At 44.8% G+C, this 13976-nt stretch overlaps 1 protein-coding gene across 4 annotated transcripts in view; it reads right to left on the reverse strand.

Annotated features, from left to right (window-relative positions):
* Positions 1 to 7905: 7905 nt before the first annotated feature.
* tox2 (TOX high mobility group box family member 2) overlaps positions 7906 to 13976 on the reverse strand; it is a 65490-nt gene continuing 59419 nt past the window's right edge. For all 4 annotated transcript variants that reach the window (XM_084706212.1, XM_084706210.1, XM_084706211.1 and 1 more), the window contains 4 exons: positions 11700 to 11780; positions 9016 to 9417; positions 8767 to 8906; positions 7906 to 8618 (listed from right to left, as the gene is read on the reverse strand). In XM_084706212.1, coding sequence (XP_084562338.1) covers positions 8576 to 8618; positions 8767 to 8906; positions 9016 to 9417; positions 11700 to 11780 — 666 coding nt within the window. In that variant the 3' untranslated portion in view covers positions 7906 to 8575. The remainder of the gene's footprint in view (positions 8619 to 8766; positions 8907 to 9015; positions 9418 to 11699; positions 11781 to 13976) is intronic.

Here is a 13976-nt window from a genome sequence, read left to right on the forward strand (position 1 = left end):
TGTCCATCTCTTTGTATTTCACTCTACTTGCAACTCCAATGTGACTGTCATTCAGTCGGACAAGTGGTTGTCCATGTGTTGCTTTGTGTGTTTGCTTGCCAGGGCACAACAAAGCTAAACTGTGGAGAGGGGAGCCAGATGATGCAAAGCCCGCTGTGCCAGGTATGTTGTATCCGACTACCAAATCAACTACAGTAAACACCTCCCTCTATCTCTCCCCCTCCCTTTCTCCTTGTCGGGCGGTTGCCGTGGTAACCGCTGGGGAAGGGAAAACTAGCCAGTGTTGTATCACTTAACTAGTGATATTGCCAATCTGCCTCTCAGGTGCGCCTGCAGACAAGCAGAGCAGAGAGAGGGAGATTGTGTGAATACATTTGGATCCGGGAAGGAGAGGCCAGTTATGGGGGAAAGAGTGCAAGACGTCAGCAGGCGGCCCGTCTACAAGAGAGGAGAGGACCTCGCGTCCTGGTCACGCTGTCTGCGCTCAACGGGTCTGCGACTGACAGGGTGAAGGGGCCAGGGCCAAGTCTAGAGTGGGTGGTTAGACCGGATATGACCAAGTACACTTAGCACTCGTAACCTCGTCAGAGTGAGAGAGGGCTCCTTTTTTGGGTCGGTGCTGCAGATCTACAAGAAACAGACAGATGGCACTGCAGCTTAAAGGGAGAGACAGAGATTTGGATAAAGTTTCTGTCAGAAACACTAGGGGTCTCTGTGTCTCCATTCCTGAGCTGCCATAGAGGATAGCAGTGTTCTGTGAGAGAGAGAGTGAGAGAGAGAGAGAGAGAGAGAGAGAGAGAGAGAGAGAGAGAGAGAGAGAGAGAGAGAGAGAGAGAGAGAGAGAGAGAGAGAGAGAGAGAGCAGAACATTGGAGCTCTGATTGGAGATGACCTAATTCAGCACAGGACGTCCCACAATGCATTCTCCTGCAATCTCTCTGTCACACAACCACACACACACATATACACACACGCACATGCACACACAATGGCACAAAGAAAAGAGAAGAACACAATAGAAAGAGAGGGAGAGAGAGAGAGGGAGAGAGAGAGAGCTAGGGAGAGAGAGAGAAAGTAGACAGAATAATACTAATGCCAGAGCTGTTCAGTTCATGCATTTTCTCCCAGTGTTTCATGGTTCTGTTGTTGCTACTGTAAGAGACCGTCCAATCAAACAGGACTGAATACACGATGACAGGTAAATATTCAAACCTTGATGCCATAAAACATGACCTGATCCGGGAGGTACGGTCGACTCATTTTTAAATCAGCAGCATTCCCAATAACAATGTCAAACGTTTACAGTAGTACGGGCTCGGACTGAAACAGAGTAGGTGTCGGAGCAAAGCGATTCATCCAAGCTTAATCAATCATGTTTGTTTGAACCCAGTCAACCTGCCTCCCAGACAAACAAATGTAAAGGGAGGACAAAATCCCTGACTCGGCCCAACTTGGCCCAACAACATTTCTCTATCTCCCTCTCTCCCAGCCAAGAGCAGACAGTATAGAAATTATAGTCATTCATGCTAAGGCATGGCTGGGAATCTGGGGCTCCTATTATTGATATTATTACTGTATGTACTAAAAAGCCAGGTTAGGTTATTAAATATGCCAGAGCGAATTGTATTTTGCTCAAGTAAGCTTCTTGGAAATATTCCATCAGAACCCCCTTTTATTCTTCCGAATGTAGTTATGAATTTTAAAGTAGACTCGTATTACTGGAGGAGAGTGGGTTGTGATCTGAATTCTGAGTAATGCCGAGATTGGAGTTTCTTGTTCCATGGGCTCCATGAAAAAGGAGAATATTACTGTCAACAGGGTCTGGTAAAAAGAGAAGGAGAAAAGAAAAAGGGTGTGCAAGGGATGTGAGTGTGTGTGTGTGTGTGTGTGGGGGGGGGGGGTTAGTAAACAAGATGGCCTAGGAAAAGTGACCGTGTTTGATAACACCAACTTCAGATGGACATTCCGGGGTTTTTCAGCGGCACAAACACCATTTTCTTTTTGGTATTCATGAGCATATGTTCCTGTGTAAAGTCCTCTGTCAATAAATATGCACAGTCTTAATTGTCCCGTCATAATTAGACCACTGTTCTGGAGGTTTTGGCTCCAGTCTGCGAAGCTCGTTCTTTTGTTTTAGCTTTGGCACCTCTGATGATTTCCATGACAATTGAGTGCGCTAGAGAGAAGGTGAGAAACGCTGTTGGAAAAAAGCCTCATCAAAATCAGAATGGCTTATTAATAGAGCCCCATCCAGGCACGCAGATGGCGGCTGCCAAAAACAAACAGAAATCACAGAAATGAAAAACCTAATTCAATTAGGAGGGAAAGATTCCTGGACGCACGACGAGCCGTTATTATCGAGCCGTTTCGATTAATTTGATAATACAATAAATTACAAAAAAAAAAAAAAACTTTTCCAGAACGTTCTCCTTTCTATTATCTGGGTTGACAAACAGTGAACGCGGTGTGCAAGTAGGGGAGGGAGGAGACGGGGTTGTAGCAGTTGTGAGTTTCATAATCAACTACAGATTAAATCTGAATGTCTGATGTGAAAATATCCCGCTTCAAATTCAGATGTCTGCTCAATAAAAAGAACCAGGTCCAGCCAGGCCACACAGGCTGGAAGGTGTGACTCAACTGAACCACAGGGAAAAACCACAGGGGTTGAAAATCTGTCATTAGGTCACATTGACTTCACGACGGGATTTAAGTGGAGAACAAGGATATGAAGGAACACATCTAAAAGCATACGTTCTCTGGTACTGTTGAAGACTAACACTGTAACACCTTCCAGCGAGGTGTCTGTCATCTACCAAGGCTTTCGTGTGTTGCCCCGAGGGCTTCGCTATTCATTGCAAAGCATGTTATTACTGTGCATTCACCTTGACTGGCGTGTGGGATCCTGGTAATTCATGGTTGGGTCTCAATCCACTCTCTCTGTCTCCTTTTGAAATCGCAACAAGGGCTCACTTTGTTGCTTTGATACTAGAGACACTTAACCCTTGTGTGGTGTTGGATTGGGGGGATTATCTTTCAGTGTTTACGAAAATAAATATGGTACAATTCATTTTAGATTCATACGAATGTTTTTTTTCAACTTAACACCCGTTGGCCTTGGCTCATTTTCTGTGAAGAACGTGTAAAATAACACTTTTTTGGGTGTGCAGACTGTGCAACCCCTACACATACATTCCATATGTGGTGTTTCAGGGGTAATGAAAAGGGGTAAAAAAAAGTTTAAGTTAAACATAAGGGTTTGATATGTGCTTTCCCTCTGTCTTCTCATCCCCTGGCCCAGCTTTTTCAACACAGCACCAAGACCATGCCTGTCTCCCTGCATGTCTGAATGTCTCTCGCTTTCGTTACACTCTTTACCCTTTGTTGTTTGTGAAACTACAAAATGTCTTGCAGTAAATTGCATAATGTTCTCAGAATGCACTGTATTAAAACGTTATTTTGATCAACTGTAAAAAAAAGAAGCTATTTTCCCACTTGCCTAATTGGTGCAAATTTGTGGTCAGTTTATAGAAATGGTCAGGGCTGCATGGTTTAAAACGCCTGAGTAACAAAAGTGGACACCACACAAGGGTTAAAGCAAGGAGACGTACACAAAGAGTAAAACTAGCCCACACGCTAACACACTAGAGTCTGCAGCTCCTCTACAGAATGCATCTCTGCACAACAAATAGTATCGCTGCTTATCACTTTAAATGGATCAAATGCTTGGCTTCATTGGCCTGTACCAAAGCCTGTACCTAGGCACAACCTAATGGGTCAAATACACCATTCAGATTGAACAACAAGGTTGATATTGCTCAAACACAACATTGCTGCGAAATGCCCTAGGAGGTCTGAAAGGAGAATTAGTGCACCTGTTACCAGCCAGCTATATGTAAGTGGAGGCCATCAAAAGCTGTTGTGGTGAAAACGAGAAGTCCCCTCGGCATTTGGGTGAGCTTTCTTTCACAGAAACAGCAAGTGATGAGAAAATAGTTACATCTGTGGTTCTCTCTGTGAGTCACTCTACTGAGAACACAGCGTGCTAATAGTACCAAAGCACAGGATAAGAAAGGGTGGTTTCTCAACAGGGATGTGGGCTCCTGAACACAAAGACAAGTGTTCTTGAAACCAGACAGAGCTTTGTGTCACTCTAAGTCCTTCTTCTGACACCTTTTACTTAATATTCTTAACCACCCTTCCCATAAAGAATGAAAGTGCTAAATCAGCTTTTTAATGTTATCATCCTCCATGCAGCTCCTTCAAAGATAATCTCGTAGCTCACTGTGAGATCTGCAGTTCTAGTGAACACATTTACACACTATGCTGGTGTTACATATATTATAATTACAAATGAAACAGCCTGACACGTTTTTGGAAGGCTGGTCTTCTTGGAGCAAGTGGGCAGACCACGGATTGTATGTAAATGTATTCAATACTGTCTTACAAGAAGGACTCAAAACGACAGTGTGTAGGAGAGTTTTACAAGAACAATAGTCTCTGGTAATTAGCCAGGGTGATATTTAGAGCCGTATTTCTTGATAACCAATCAAGAGACTGGAAAGATAGTCTAAGTCTTACCTTTAGTTTTCATTATCTTTTTGAGGGGGTTTCAGGGTTCAAACTATTCTCTGTGTGAGTCCTGTATGGGTTTGTAAATGAGTACAGGTGTTAGGTGTTATACCACAAAGGCTCAAAATGCAGAAATAGCTGCAATTCTAGCTTGATGACTATATTGTAAAGCATGAAAGTACTTTCGTAGTTTTTGTCAGCAAGTAAAAACGCAAAACAAGAGAAAACGTTTAAATGCAATTTGAAAAGCCTTTTCTTGGTAGAACCGCCCACGCTTCCTGTTCGCTCTCCACCACAGTACTGAAGTTGCAACTGACACTGGCTGTGTGCTGCTAGACTAGCCTATCGGGGGCTTAGGTGTTAGGTGCTATACTCCAACTTTGACCTTCTTCCATGCTTCTTCCCCTCACGCTCGTCACCCCTGCGGTTGGCTGGGTGAAAGATGCTGACATGGAAACCAGAGCCACAACAGAGGGGGTGAGAAGAGAATCATGAAGAAAAAAAATCTTTTTTTATCAACCAAAAAGACTGAGGGTTTAGGCTTGCGCGTGTTGCACCACCAGCGGTGGAAAGTTTCCGTTTCCAACAGACTCTTGCCTCAAAGCCATTAGAGGGAACAAGCAGGACGGTCATGGTGTCCCCCTAGAATGTCCCCTTCCTCTTCTGTCAATCTTTACAATTCTTCATGGTGCATAGACATTTCTGGTAAAAAAAAACGATGGTTACACAAACGAGGAAGGAATTCTGTATGATACTAGACACTGGTGTCAGACTGGATGAACTGTGACTGTTTTCCGTTGACTGTCGTGTACCCTGATACAGGGACAGGAACCATATCTGCAATGACCCTCTAGGTGTCTTCTGGTGCAGCTTTTTCTCATGTTTGTTAGTGGTGCCTTTAAAAAAAAAAATGGAAACCAGAAGCAAACAGCACTCGACTCCTCTCAGTGTCGTCTAGGATCATAAATTGTAAGTTTCATTCTGCGCTCCCCTCATGCCTTTGACTTTGAGACAGGGACAGAATTAAAGGAGCTGACAGAATTGTCAAATCGAGGCGAGGCGGGCCCCAGTATTTACTGTAAGGTTTACTATGGAGCAGAAAATGACTGTCAGGATGACCATGGAGAGCAGTCAGCACCAAGGTTGAGAAGCAGTGCAAGATGGAGGGGTGGTGGTGGGGGGAGGGAGGGGACGGAACAGACGGGGTGGGGGTGGGCTAGGAGGGGGGATAATGTCAGTATCCACACAGCTCTGATAGGCTATTGTTACCACACGCATACAACTGTCTGTTGGCAAGCAAACACGAGCACGCGCGCGCACGCGCACCCTCCGACACATCCGCACACTCTGACACACATGTATGTCCACACCCACACACACCCACGGTGAAAAGGGGCCCGTGTGGCTGCACCCAAAACCTCCATTATCTGCTGTTTCATTAAGAATGTATGAATGTGGTTTTCGTATAATGTGTGTCATATCACGAAGTGGCAGTTCACGTTTTCCAATTGTTCAATAATGATGTATTTGCCAATTCAATACTGGGAGAGGAGCCGGCAGACGTAAATGAATAAAACATCAAGTGGAGCGTCAGCGTGACAGTTCCTCTCTATCTGGAAGACTTGTGTGCAATTGGGGTAAAATCAGTGTTTGGATGGATGCCTGAGTTTGGGTACGCCGTGCCCATTTCTCTCAGTTCTCTTTATCTCACAGACGCCCCCATGATGCACCACTTTCAAAAGCAAAGCCAACATGTTCCTGCATCTGCTCTTGTTTGCAAAGATAGTTTACTGACAATAGCCATGTTGGCCACTGTTTATGGCCACAGCTAATTAACAGTTGTGTCAATCCTGAGCTAAACATAAGTATGGGAAGCATATGTACAGTTTAGAACACATGTGATTCATATTCTGTGAGATATGTGATGGTATGAATGCCTTTTATGTTCCCAGGCCTTAAACGGCACTGACATGGATCCTGAACACAAAGAAGGACACAAAAACTCCTTCACTTTTAACCTTTTTTATTACGTAGATTTGAAATAAAAGAAGCATTGTGACACAAAAGGATGCTGACGGCAAGAAAAGAAAGAGCTAGCATCCAATATGTAAAAAATAAAGCAATAATCATCATCATTATTATCAAACCAAATGAAAAACAGTCAAATGAAAATGCACCTCCATGGTAAGAAGCAAAGTGATCTCATTTCTTTCATAAATAAGGAAACCTGTCACGTTGATGGGCAACTTGCAATTTTTTTTTATATAATAATAATAATAATAATAAATTGATAACAATTTAAAATATTTATCAGTACTGGCTTTACAAATAAAATAACTACAATTGGCAGGTTTATACACAACTTAAATGTTATATTTCCATTACAACTAAATTGAAAGTATGCTACAGTGAAAAAAATGACATACGGTATCTGTATGTCTTTGTCATCAAATGCATTAATATTCATCACAAAACTTAAAAATGAGATCAACACAATAGAACACCTAAGAACCTACTAGAAACCTAGAAACTCACTGTCACTGTATGTGGATGTGCTGTTCGCATTCGCACAGAGTGTCACCGTCTGCATGTCCAGCAGGTAAATATTGACAATTATGGCCAGATGAAGAAAAAAAAAAGAAAGACTAGAAAAGTTTAAAGATAATAAAGATAGCCAACCCAGTCTTCGATGTTATAATCAGGGATTTTGAGAAAACGTCTTTCACCTTTGAGTGTGATTGTATCTCTCTACCTTTTCTCTTTCTCTCACTCTCTCTCATTTTTCTCTATCTTCTTGCTCCTTCCATTTAATGATCTGCAGGACACATACTCTGTATTCGGTTTTAGATTGAACTTTATTGGAAAAAAACACACCAGTGAGCACAGATATAATGCGAGATCGAGTGTGTGAAATACTTTTTCTGAGATCCAGCTGCACCGGCTGTTAAAATTCACGAGGAACACAATCCTGCGCTCTCTCTCTCTCTCTCTCTCTCTCTCTCTCTCTCTCTCTCTCTCTCTCTCTCTCTCTCCCTCTCTCTCTCTCTCTCTCTCTCTCTCTTTCTCTCTCTCTCTCTCTCTCTCACACACATACACACACACACAAACACACACAAACACACACACCCACACAGACACTATCCTGTATTCTCACTCACACCAATGCAAACATACAGAACACCAATGCAGATACACGCACACACTCGCAAGATATACTTTTAAAAAGAAACCAATGAGTAACAGGTAATATTAAAGAAAGAAACAAATCTATCTGGACTTCCAATTCCCAATTGTATCCCATAAAAGTGATATTTACAATCACACTTCGACAGCTTGGTACATCGTAACAGGTCTTTAATATTACAAAAGATTAGAATTGATTTCCCTTTCCCGCCCCGTGGACTCTTATGAAGTCAGAAACCCCGCAAAGCTACAGTAATACCCAGGGCTGTGCTGCTCCTACCGCAAGACTGGCTCCCTCAAGCAGACGACCGCTTATTGGCAAAACAAAGAGCAGTGTAGCAAGCAGGAAAATAAATAAAACAGCAACAAACAAACAAAAAGAAAGAAAAAGAATGAAAGGAAAATGAGGAAGAAGAGGAGTTTTTTTTTTCTTCCTCTTTTCGTTGCTCTTCTTTGTGTAATTAAAGCTGAAGGTGGGTCCTGACAGGATTTCCATGGTGGTTACTCTGCTACAGCAGGTTCAATGGGGAGGGGCGCCTGTCTTTCATCAGTAAGTGCTTGGCAATAACAAGAAAAAGATGATCGCTAGTAGTCGTCGTGTCAGAGCTTGCACAAATCCTTCTACAAAAAACCCGAAACGGAAATGTTACATAAACACATAAAGGTGTTGGTGGGTCTTAGGGGAATGGAGTGTGTGTGTGTGGGTGTCTGTTTGTGTGCATGTCTGTGTGTGCATGTGCGTGCGTGTGCCAGTGCGAGCGTGTGTGCAGCGCGTTGGGGATGGAGGGGCTGACTCTCTGGTTAACATCCTGTGGTCTTCAGCTTCAGGTGAGGTAGAGTGGCTTGTCCCTGCCTATCATGCTGCCGCTGAAACACACAACACACGCTTGCGTTACACCGAGCACCATTTCTTCTTTTCAACTCCTGAAACGCTTTGGATTCAGCTGACCTCTGTCGTCCTCGGGCTGCCAGTGTATGTTTCATGCGGGCCCCCCAGGGGGAACAGCCTACTCACCTGCAGTGGTTGCCGCCACACTCCCGGTTGCAGTATTCACTGTCCCAGTCATGGCTCTGGCCCCCCACAGGGGCTGGTGCTCCAGGGGACTGGGACCCCCCCACACTCTTCTGATATTCTGACTGGAGGTGGGAGAAGCTCTGTAGGGGCGGGTGGGTGGAGTTAGACAAACATCACATCTGTTTTTATTATGTTTTTCTACTGGGTCATTGTTTCCCCACCCAACATCTCTGTTGGAGACACACTAACCTGCTGGCCAGGAGGTGGGGAGTGGAGGGCGGCTTGGAGTCCCATCTGATGGGAGATGATTGGCTGGGACTGAACCTGCTGCATGCGGATAGGCTGGTTGAGGAGGGAGCTCTGGTGCAGGGAGAGCTGCTGGTGCAGTGGCGGGCTGATCTGGAAGGAGGAGGGGGGAGAGGCACTAATGCTGGGCAGCATCTGGGATTGGCTGAGGGTTCGCGACAGGGCGTGGCGGGGGGCGTGGCCCGCGTAGCTTTGCAGGTCGGACAGGGGGAAGGCCCCAGGCGGCAGGTAGGGCGAGGAGGGCTGGGGGGGAGGTGGCACGCTGTACAGGGACGTGTTGGCTGGCATCATGTGAGGGGAGGACTGGCTCGTCTGGCCACCTTTCGTCTCCACCGGGTCGTAGGTCTGGGGGGAGGAGAAGATGTGGGGAGAGGGAGGATAGGAGGGGCGATGGGGGGATTGGAGAAGGAAGGATGAGAGAGGGAGGGTGGGTGGATAGGAGGATGGGAGGAGAGAGAAAGGGCAGAACAGATGCATGGTGGTTGTTATGTCACCTCACATACATAACTGACCCTAGGACAGACCTTAGGATAATACACACAGTTTTTACTCTGCCCCTCGCCATATGAGACAGTTTTCTATACAAAACAACATAAATAATTAATGATCAGGGTTACATGTATTCTGCAGACGACCTTTCGTCTCACAAGACACATTTACATCCACAATGTCAATACCAACTGCATCACTGTGCTATTTAGCCTGGAGCTGGGCAGAATCTTTTTATTTGTTTATGCTGAGCTTCTCTCTTTACATTACATTTTCTTTCTTGAGCAGACGCTTTATCCAAAGCGACAGAAAGTGCAGCAGAAATCAAGGACCATAGTGCATACTTCTAACAGTACTTCAGTGGTCAGGATCAAGGAGTGGTCTGTTTTCACCACTTGACACAGTCTCCATCTATATAAGTATATATATATGCACACACTGTATGTATTAATACACTGGTGCTGTATGAAATATGACTGGGCTCTCATTGGATGTCACGGTTGTTGATGTGATGTATTGCTGTCTGGGCTTTGGTAATGGCTTACATATATTGGACATGGCCAGAGAAATAATCAATGGAAAGATGAATGGATGAATAAAGCTGGGAGAGAGATACATGTGCAGGGTCAAATTAATTATGAAATGGTGAGGAATGGTGTGTGTGTGTGTGTGTGTGAGAGTGTGTGTGTGTGTGTGTGTGTGAGAGTGTGTGTGTGTGTGTGTGTGTGTGTGAGTGTGTGGAGGGGGAGAGGGGGGGGCAATTCTCCTTACCCAATACAGTACATATGTCAATATGATCGAAGGGATTGTACTGTATTTTCATCAGGAAGTAATGTCTATTGCTGAAATGTTTATTTTCTATACTCCAACATATCCTTTGGTGGGTTGAAGTCAATTTAGAAGTTTGGAGGTAACAGATTGTGTTCAACTAGTGTTTACACCATTTACTGCCCCAATCAGTCTCCATTTGGGTTTGGGTTTTTTGTCAACTGAAATGGTTTGGCATGAGTCACAAAACCACCATTGCAACAGGTGCACAGTGAACATGTGACTTGTCAAAAACAGACCTCAGTATACTTCCAATTACCTCCAAATCCTCCCCCCTTGATTCGCGCCAGCTTTGGAAAGGCTCCCTCTCCGTAATTAAAATCATTTAAATAGAGCCATTTTGTTCATGAGAGACAGTCCTGTTCTGATTGGTTGGTTTCAACGAGCACAGTATATGCAGTTATTTCTGTCGGTTTCTTTTTTAATGGCTGCCAATCTACAGGAACATCCCATCAAGACTCGCAATGAGAGATTTGACAGAAATATTTAATTACACACATACAAGTAATGAGAATGCTCTTTAGTTGAAAACCTGCCCGGGGAAAGATGCTGATGAATAAACTATTCATGTCTTAATCAAGGTGCTTGTTTTCAGCTTGTACGCCTGGGAGGAAGTGCACGACGGCAGGGAAAGGGGCGGGGCTTAGCATGCTAATGCAATTTGAAGTTGTGTGATGGCAAACAATGGCGTGAATAAAACGCTGTGTGGCATGAGGGATGGCAGATGTAAAGATGCAGGATTGATCTCATGGTCTGCTGTATGTGTGAAGCCTGGTTGGGAGTGCTTATTGGGAGTCATTTTCAAATTTGAAAATATACTTTGAGATGACTGATTTGATCTTTTTGTGCAACATATCCTGCATCCCAGGATTGTACACATATGAGTGTGTTTCTGTGTGTGTGTGTGTGTGTGTGTGCCTCTGTGTGTGTTTATGAGAGAGCATGTGTGCCAGTTCTGGCCACATCTAGCTCCTCACCTACAAAGGACACCAGAAACAGAAGATAACCCTTGAAAATACAGATTTACAAACATGCGTGCGCGCACACACACACTAACACACAAACACACAAACAAACACAAACCTTTTGCACCTTCCCCCAGGGGTAGCAAAGGGTGTGTTTGGAGCCTAATTCCTACTGTTCTCCTCTGAGCACACACACACACACACACACACTCACACACACACCCACTTCTCTCCCGGCGCTGTGGCCCCTCCCCCGGGTAGAGAGAGAGGAATTCTCCATCTCATTTATCATCCTTTATATCGCCACTGACCCATGTATATCAAAGACATGACCCCCGCCGTTACCTTGGAAACCAGACTGGCTCTGTAGGCGGCCAGAGCTTTCAGGTACTCCTTCTTGGCAGCCTCTGTTTTCCTCTTGTAGGCCTGCAGAAGCACACACAGAACACAGAACAACAGAGGACCATTACAAGGTGCTGCTGTAGCCTACAAAGGCCTTCAGTTCTTTGTGAAATGCATTGTGGGAAGGGACAGTGACAATTACAGGGTGACCTATGCATCGGAACTGAAGAGAATAATGAAAATATCGACGTCGATATCAGCGTGAGGAGAGGGAAAAAGACGAAACAAGAAAAGCATTTCAAGGTCCGGGTTTCCCAGGGAGAGACGGTAAACCCACGGAGCACGAGAGGCAACAGAATAAAGGTGGCGGGACGCTGAAATCACTCTGCATTTCACTTCTCAGTCTTGGCCCCAGTTACGGCTGAGGCAAAGACCCTGATTCAGAGCTCGAGTCCCATCTACAGCTGGAAGGAAGAAATTCACCAGATTCAAACAGCCTTAGCAAAAGGAAATCCAAGCCTCAAACGATGAACAGATGAAGCTAACGGGAGGGTGTGTGTCAGTCACATGGGCGGTTGCTGCACTGGGGCCACCATTTTACATTTAGTTTACAATTGATTCACTTAGGGGACGCTTTTTTGATCCAAAGCAACGCGCAAACCGTGCATGTAGAAAGCACAAAAATCGTTTGCTTTTTTTTTTATTATGATGAAAAGTAAGTGGCAAGTCCATCCTTTTAAAGTCTGAGAAAGACCTCAGCACTCTGTGTCTCTGGGGAGTTCTGCACAACAGTCTGCTTCATGAGCACAAAGGATAATTACGGCTGTGCTCTACGTTCTACGGACAGGTTGTTTCTATGAAAGAGATGGGCTACAATTACCATTAGGCATTCATGCATTCCAAAGGCACACAGGCAGACACATAACACACAGACTAGCAGACAGACACTCACAGGCATTTGTGCGTGTACACACCCACACACACCCACCCACCCACACACACACCCACACACACACACGCACATGGAGGGGTCGGGAATGGAATGGATGGAAACCGTTGTCAACACAACTGATGCTTATCCTCGGAGCTCATTATGTATTTGCATTATTCAATTATTTTCCGTGAACAATATCCACGGAATGATGGAGCGCCACTGAGAACGGACAGGAGCTGGCAGGAGGAGGAGGGGGAGTTGTTCCACTGCAGGCTACATATGCTCTAACTGTTTTGTTTCAATCAACATAAGGAACACATCAATCTTTCAAACAAAATCACAAAGGGGATGAATGGACAACGGTGAAACGTTGCTGTTAAGAAGTTGTGACCCCTTAAATATTGATAGAGCCGCCACTGCCTCTTTAATGAACCCCAAAGTACTCCCAGCAGCTTTAATATCAAATTAATTTAACACGGCTAATGATTCGCGCAACGACGGACACTTTTAAATAAATTACCATGCCTAAGGATTTCTAATTATTCCAAAGTGAGTGGATTCATTAGCAATTGAAGCCGTCAGAGGCTGCAGGTCGGGATGAATTAAAAATAACAAAGCTGCAAGGGAGCATATGCCGCGGTCGTAATCCTGACACAGGGTGTCCTGCCTGAATTAGCCTGTAATTGTACCTTAATGAAATGTTCTTGTTTGATAACCAGTTAATTACAAGAGACAATAACTCCAAACCCTGCTGACATGGAGAGGGCAATTACGCCCTCCGACGGAGAGAGGAGAGGAGAGGTGAGGAGAGACGGTGGGGGGGCGGGGGGAGGAGGGGTGAGGAGGGGAGGGGAAGAGAAAAGGACAGGAGAGGAGACGAGAGGATTAGAGAAGAGGCAGGTGCTGAGTATTGACAAGATCACCTGACTGATTTAGAAAGGTTGGGTGAAGGAGATGGGAGAGAGGAGGGGGGGTTATAGAGGGATGGAGGATAAACAGGTGCAGAGAGAAGGATAAAGAGAGAGAGTGTAGAGAATGAACATGAGAGAAGAGTAACAGATTATTCACACAGTGTGTGTGCGTGAGAGAGAGAGAGAGAGAGAGAGAGAGAGAGAGAGAGAGAGAGAGAGAGAGAGAGAGAGAGAGAGAGAGAGAGAGAGAGAAAAGGGGGATGTGTGAATGAGTGAACGACAAAAACGAAGGGTTTGAAAGCTTGTTGCTTGTCAGACCAACCCTTTTTTCTATCTTTGACCTTACACCAAACCACAACTACAACACAACAGACTCAATTAAATCAGGCTGGGCTGTCACCTTAACTCCCTTCCCTGCAACTATTCTTCCTTTGT

Source organism: Hypomesus nipponensis, chromosome 9 (assembly GCF_054491055.1).
Source record: "Hypomesus nipponensis isolate SF chromosome 9, ASM5449105v1, whole genome shotgun sequence".
Lineage (NCBI taxonomy): Eukaryota > Metazoa > Chordata > Actinopteri > Osmeriformes > Osmeridae > Hypomesus > Hypomesus nipponensis.